At 47.9% G+C, this 6,804-nt stretch overlaps 1 protein-coding gene across 4 annotated transcripts in view; it reads left to right on the plus strand.

The window, feature by feature from the left end:
• The window catches only part of LOC110328665 (actin-85C-like), a 32,068-nt gene that overhangs the window by 24,696 nt on the left and 568 nt on the right, over positions 1-6,804 (plus strand). For all 4 annotated transcript variants that reach the window (XM_029545805.1, XM_029545795.1, XM_029545801.1 and 1 more), the window contains 3 exons: positions 999-1,160; positions 3,470-3,658; positions 6,038-6,219. In XM_029545805.1, the coding sequence (XP_029401665.1) occupies positions 999-1,160; positions 3,470-3,658; positions 6,038-6,219 (533 nt within the window). The remainder of the gene's footprint in view (positions 1-998; positions 1,161-3,469; positions 3,659-6,037; positions 6,220-6,804) is intronic.

Genomic DNA, 6,804 nt, shown 5'->3' on the forward strand with positions numbered 1-6,804 from the left:
CTTTAAGATGATGACTTAATATTGATTTTGAGTTGTGGAACAAAGGCCATTTAATTATTTTTTTAAAGATTTATTTATTTATTATATGTAAGTACACAGTAGCTGTCTTCAGACACTCCAGAAGAAGGTGTCAGATTTTGTTACGGATGGTTATGAGCTACCATGTGGTTGCTGGGATTTGAACTCCAGACCTTCGGAAGAGCAGTCGGGTGCTCTTACCTACTGAGCCATCTCACCAGCCCCCATTTAATTATTTTTAAACTTGTTGAAATCAATTTGCCAAAATTTCAGTTTGGAGTTTTTGTGTCTGTGGTCATGAGTGACAGTGGACTACTTGTGTTCTGCCATCTTCCAGGGACCATAGTGTACTTGTGCACAGTGGCCAAGGTCTTGGGAATAGACTGTCATTTTCAGCTGTTGCAGCTGAGAAGGAACCAACTCTGTGCCCTGTCACAAGCTGGAATGGGAGGCCCCCTGGACTTAACCTTGCTAAATTGAAATGTGCAGTTCTTGATCTCCAGTGTCAACAAGAAAGAGAACCACCCAGACCTCAGACAGCCGCAGGAGCCACGGCGTCATATGCAGTAGCCCTTACCATGCACCCCTTAGCATGTTGCAGCCTCTCTGAACTAGCAAACCTGGGGCCCTTGCTAACTAAGGCACACACCTCTGTCATTATGTTCAAGCTTTCCCAATGCAGGGCCACCTCCCAGAGAGTCTCAGTGCCTACCCACGCACAGGCAACACTTCTTCTTTTATCTCTTTGGCAGCTCTTGGTAAAATTGCATGTTTGACTTAGCAAGAAAACCTACAGGCTTATATCCAAAGCTGGTGGACAGCTTTCATCCCAGTTCATGTCCCTTGGGAAGAAGCTGGCTCCTTGGCCCCTCCCCTTCCCTTCTGTTATTTCCCCTCCACCACCCCTTCCTGCAGAACTAACACTCACCAAGGCATGCTGTGTACCCCACATCATAATGACAGAGTGTCCTTTTATGTAGGAACAATTATTGAATCTGGAGATGGGATGACCTACTTCGTGCCTGTCATGAATGGCTATCCTTTGCACTTGTCAACCACCAAGCTGGACATAGCTGGCCAAGACCTGACTGTGTACCTCATGAAACTGCTGTCAGACAATGGGAATGTGTTAGAGACCATAGGTAAGGAACAACTATTCTCAGGCAAATAAACCTGGGTTGTGTATAAGGTCCTTCACTCTCAGTGTGTATGTGTATAGGTGTATTCGGAGACTAAAGGACAACCTCAAGTGTCAGCCTCAAGCATGTCATCCACCTCTTTTGAGACAGGGCTTCCTGATGGCTTGGGGCTTGCCTGTGAGGATATGTATGATATTCTATTGCAGAGGAGAGTTGACCAGTGTCCCATAGCAGCAAGGGCCTTAGGTCTTTCACTAGGGCTAAGATAGGGTTGTTGCAGTAAATCTCCAACCCAAATAAGCCCATGCAAAGCACGACTCAATTAAAATGAATACAAGCTGCACGCCTAGATTGGGTAGATCTACCACTACACTACTATATCCCCTAGCTATAAGATCCCTTATAACTTGCGGTTTCTCCAGGTCACATGATTCTGCTCCATTTTTCTTCCATCTTCCTCTCACTCCTTCCTCTCCTTGTCTCCCCTCCTTTTTCTCCCTCTTTCTTTAAAACCTTTTGCTCTACCTTTCCTTACACTGCCCAGTCACTAGCTCTAGCCTTTATTTTACAAGTTAAAATGGGGAGAAGGTTCACATGAAGTCAGCTGAGTACTGATTCACTCCTCATCTGAGGCAACCCCTCTTGGGGAAGTGGAATTAACATCAAAATACACACAGCACCAGGGCAATCCACAACACAGGGCAATGCTTGTCTTCTTTGTGCCCACATTCTGGGCTAGAGTCTTAGCTTATACAATATTCATGGCACTGGTTCCCAATAAGCCACTGGCCTTTCTGGTCTTAGACAAGGAGCCCTAAAGAACAGCGTCAATTAGAACGATGACAAGAACTGCTCAGGCTGGGGTCTTTGCATGTTCTTGGCTGCCTACTCTTAGAGTGTGAACGAGAACCATTCATCTGGTCTCCTAGGACACTCCCAAATGCTGATTATGCTCATCCTAGCAGATGAAGAAAATAGAAGTTTAAAAAGGGTAACAATGAGAGAGAGAGAGAGAGAGAGAGAGAGAGAGAGAGAGAGAGAGAGAGAGAGAGAGAGACCAAAAGAGGCAAAAACCAGGTGAAGGAGGAAATGTTAGGATACAACAGAGTCCCTGAAGCCAGGGAAGGGAAGACAAAGAAGGGAGAAGCAGACAGTGCAGAGGAACCTCCAGGCTTTGGAAAGAGGATGGAAGAGACACGGGCAAGGAGGTTGGGTTAGGCCAGGAGTAGCAGCACATACATCTAATCATGGTACTTGAAGGTAGAGGCCGGAGGATTAGCATTCAAGGACATCTTCAGCTACAAGCGTGCTGGAGGCCATGAGACCCTGTTTTAGAAGAAGAGGAAGAGAGAAGGAGAAGGAGAGGAAGAATGAGCGATTGGCGTAAAAGGAAGAGGAGAGTATGGGGAAGGGAAGGAAGAGCAAGAAGAAGAGGATGAAGAAGAAAAAGGGGAGGAAGGAGAGTTAGAGGAGGACTTGGAGGAGTTGGAGAAGATAGAGGATGGAGGAGGAGTTAGAGGAGGAAGGAGAGCTGAAGAAGGAGATGAGTTGGATGAAGTAGAGGAAGGAGAGGCAGAGGACGGTGGTTGTCAACTGGAAGTGACAGCTGGCAGTCTGCAGGGCAGGTGGGGCCAGCAAGTAAGCACAGGGAAGTCAGTCCCCCCCCCTTTTTTTTTTTTTTTTGGTTTTTCGAGACAGGGCCTTTCTGTATAGCNCTGGCTGTCCTGGAACTCACTCTGTAGACCAGGCTGGCCTTGAACTCAGAAATCTGCCTGCCTCTGCCTCCCGAGTGCTGGGATTAAAGGTGTGTGCCACCACTGCCCGGCATGATGTCAGTTCCTTTTATTCAAAGCTCCATGACAACAACAGATACTATGTGGAAGCCTGGTCAACAGCCACATCTGGCTTTCAAACCTGTTGTCAGAAACCAAGGAAGGAAAGGGAGATCATGTGCCAGAGTTCTCTAAGCAAGGGTTCTCACCAGCTGTGGTCAGTCCTCCTGAGAACCCACAGGGATGGGGCATTCCAGAATACCCAGGTAATGAACGTGAATCGCATTTTCTTGGCCCTACAAACAGCATACCCAGCAGGGTCACATCTTGGGCTGAAGAGATCCAGATCTGTGACTCTTGTGCAGAAGGGGTTACTTCCCCGTGCTCTCTGTCCTTCTAAAGCCTGGCCCATAGCCTGGCCAAGACCCTGCTGAAGGGGGTTACATGGACATGGTGGCTGCCTAAGAGTGGGCCATCTCCCTATGCCCACTCCCGCGAGTAGCACCCCACATACCCCTGCTTCTTGGTCTTTCCCTACAGCTGACCTCGAGTACATCCGAGACCTGAAAGAAAAATGCTGCTATGTGGCACTGGACTACAACATGGAGATGTCAAAAACTTCAGAACCCTCCTTCCAGAAGAAATTCACATTGCCAGATGGCAAGGAAATCAGCCTAGGGCAAGAGGCTTTCATGTGCTCAGAGGCGCTCTTCGACACCAGCCTCCTGGGTGAGTCGTCTCAGGGGGCAGTGGTCCAATAGACACTTGGCATAGAACACGGTCAGGAGGGTGTGGTAGTGTGGTGGCGGGGCATTCTGCTTCAGGAGTCTCCCTGGTAGTGGCTCCCACTCACTCCTGTTACTTTGCTGACCCCTCAACTCCTCCCCGGAAGTCTTAGTCCAATCACAGATGGGATGGAGGACAACCTCAGCACTCGCTTCCATAGCATGCTATTTATAACTCTGCCACTGTTCAGGATACTTTAAAATAGAACAATGAAGCCAGTTAAGGCAGAAGCACAAGGCACAGGCATTTGTGAGAACTTTAAGCATCTGAATGGCCGGTGGATTTGTATACAATTATTATTATTATCATTATCATCATCATCATCATCATCATCATCATCATCATCATCATCATCATCATTTTGTGTTTTGTTTTTGTTTTTGTTTTTCTGAGACAGGGTTTCTTTGTGTAGCCCTGGCATCCTGCAACTCACTCTTTAGACCAGACTGGCTTCAAATTCAGAGATTCACAGGCCTCTGCCTCCTGAGTGCTGGAGTTAAAGGCGTGTGCTACCACTGCCCTGTTCCAGAGGGTTTTTAATGACTGTTGGCTTGGATTGGTGTCAATTGGCCTTTTCATTGCTGTGGGAAAAAATTGCCTGGCAAAAGCAACTTAAGAGAAGAAGTATGACTGATATGATAGTTCAAGGTTATTGTCTATCAGGAATGTGAGGTGGTTGTCTACACTGCATCCACAGGTGGGAAGTGGAACGGGCACTGGCGCTTGACTCCCTTTCTCTGTTATACTATGTCCAGGATCACAGTTCATGGTGTTGCCCACATTCAGGGTGGGTCTTTCCTCTTGAATTAACCCAATCTAGAAACTCAGATGTGCCTAGATGCTTGTCTCATTGGTGATTCTAGATCCTTCATGCAGACAGTATTAGCTCTCAGAGTCATCCTCTGGAACAGTGAGCGATAGCTCAGCCAGACAGTGGTGCACACTGGGATGCAGAAGCAGGAGGATGACCATGAGTTCATAGTCAGCCTGGGTTACACAGCGAGCCATCGTTTCAACAAAAAGGAAGTGACAGACTGTGAAAATCCCCATGGAAAGGGAAGGTCACAGAAAACCACTGTTCTCTATGATCTACATCTTCAAGTCATTTATGTCATATGTGGACATACTCTGTGGCTAGCGGGGCTTTGCTCTCTATTCTGTGCTATATAGTACAACGTGTGAAGTCTTTTCTCTGTGTTTGGTTTTTGAGACAGGTTCTTGCTCTGTAGCCCAGGCTAGTCTGGAACTCATTATATAGCCTAGGCTCAACTTAAACTTGTGGTAACCTGCCTGCTTCAGTTTCTCAAGATGTGGGATTGTAAGCATTGAAGACCACACAGTTTTTAAAGATATAATGCATGCCACTGTGGAGAAGTCATTAAAGTACTCCCCAGAGGCCTGGTGGATCCCAGGGTGGAATGACGCCTCAGGCTCCTGATGGCAGCAGAGCCCTTTGCCAGGCACACCCGAGACACTCCATTGTATTAGTTCTTCAGCCCTTAGCCCACGATCACCCTGTGCAAGGAGTGAGGGGTGCTGATTGGCATGCACTGCTCCCAGAAACATGAGCTATAGCTACATGATACACCCATCGTTCAAGGCTGGTGTCTGTTGCTTGCTTATGGAACATGTGACAAGTGAAAGCAGTTACTTAGTGGCACTTCCCAAGGCTGAGTGGAGACACTGTCCTACAAACACTCACAAAACAGGTGGCACTAACCTTGTTTGAACCACCAGAGGTCAACTCTTGTCAGTGATGGTGCTGGTAGGCCAAGCTTATGACCCACTTGATGAGTGCGACCGCCTGTGGCCACACCCGAGCCGGGTACTTCCTGAAAGGCGGGCTGGGGCTGAAAGAGAATAGACGGGAACAAGGACAGACTGCTAAGACAAAAGTATTCTGATCAAAGCCCTTAAGTTTAATGGTGTTCTGAGCTTATAGAGAGGAGGAGGCCCATCCCCCACCACCCCATTCTTGGAGTCTGTCCTACAGGTGCGAGCCTGTAGGTGGATCTTCAGGATGCTGTCTCTGGAATATCTCAAGAGTCTCTCAGCAGGCAGTGGCGACACTTTGAAGAGCAGTGGCAAGTGTAGACATTAGAACTGGCTTGACAAGTTGGACCCAGGTGGTCCTATGCTTAGTGGCAGCGAGGTCTGAAACAGCCTGCTTCAAGGCTGAAAGGAGGCAACAACTTAAAGTCCACGGAACCTCAAGATTTCTGGTGGCCCTTGGGACTATTCAGAATCTGGAAGGTATCCCTCCCTGAAATACTAAAAATGGGGAGCCTCTGATCCCAAAGCCCTCTTGTGCATTTCCCCCAGAGAGATCCAACCCAGGGATCCACATGCTCACCCTGGAGAGCATCATGTCCTGTGAGAAATCCCACCGGAGGACGCTGTTCAATTATATCATACTGTCTGGTGGCACCGGTGCCTGTGCTGGCCTACGATTCCGGATGCAGAAAGAGATGGCAAAGCTGGTCTCTCCAGACTTCTGTGTGAAGGTATTGGCCCAAACCTCACCGGAGGCCTTCAGGGGTTGATCCATGAGTAGTTCTAGGTTGGCTAAGGTCTAGGAATTGCACCAATAAGCAAAAGTGACAGAAGCCCCTGGCGTTTACATGAGAGAGATGGGGGGGGGGAGGACAGCAAGCTAATCTGGTGCGGGAGGAGTGGCAGATAGGAATGCGCTGCAGCCTGCAGGGTGGGCAGTGGCAGAGTTGGGGTACTGAATCTGATCAGAAGGTGGCAACATGGCATCAAGGATGATGAGCTATGGGGGTCAAGACAAGCATGTAGGCTCCTTTTGTATTTTACATGAACATGTGTGTATACATGTGGACATGGTTGGCATGTCTAGCTTCATACATGGGTTGTAAAGATCTAAACTCAGGTCCCCTTGCCTGATCTTATCTCTTTAGTCTTCTTCTGAAACAGATCTCACTATGTATCCCTGGCTGTTCTGGAACTTGCCGTGTTGATCAGCCTGTTCTAGATCCTCCTGCCTCTGCCCCTGAGTATTAGAATCACGGGCATGTACCACCAAGGCTCCCATAACTCTTTCTTTTTTTTTTTTTTTTTTTTTTTTT

This window comes from Mus pahari, chromosome 1 (genome assembly GCF_900095145.1).
Source record: "Mus pahari chromosome 1, PAHARI_EIJ_v1.1, whole genome shotgun sequence".
In the NCBI taxonomy this organism is placed as follows: Eukaryota; Metazoa; Chordata; class Mammalia; order Rodentia; family Muridae; genus Mus; species Mus pahari.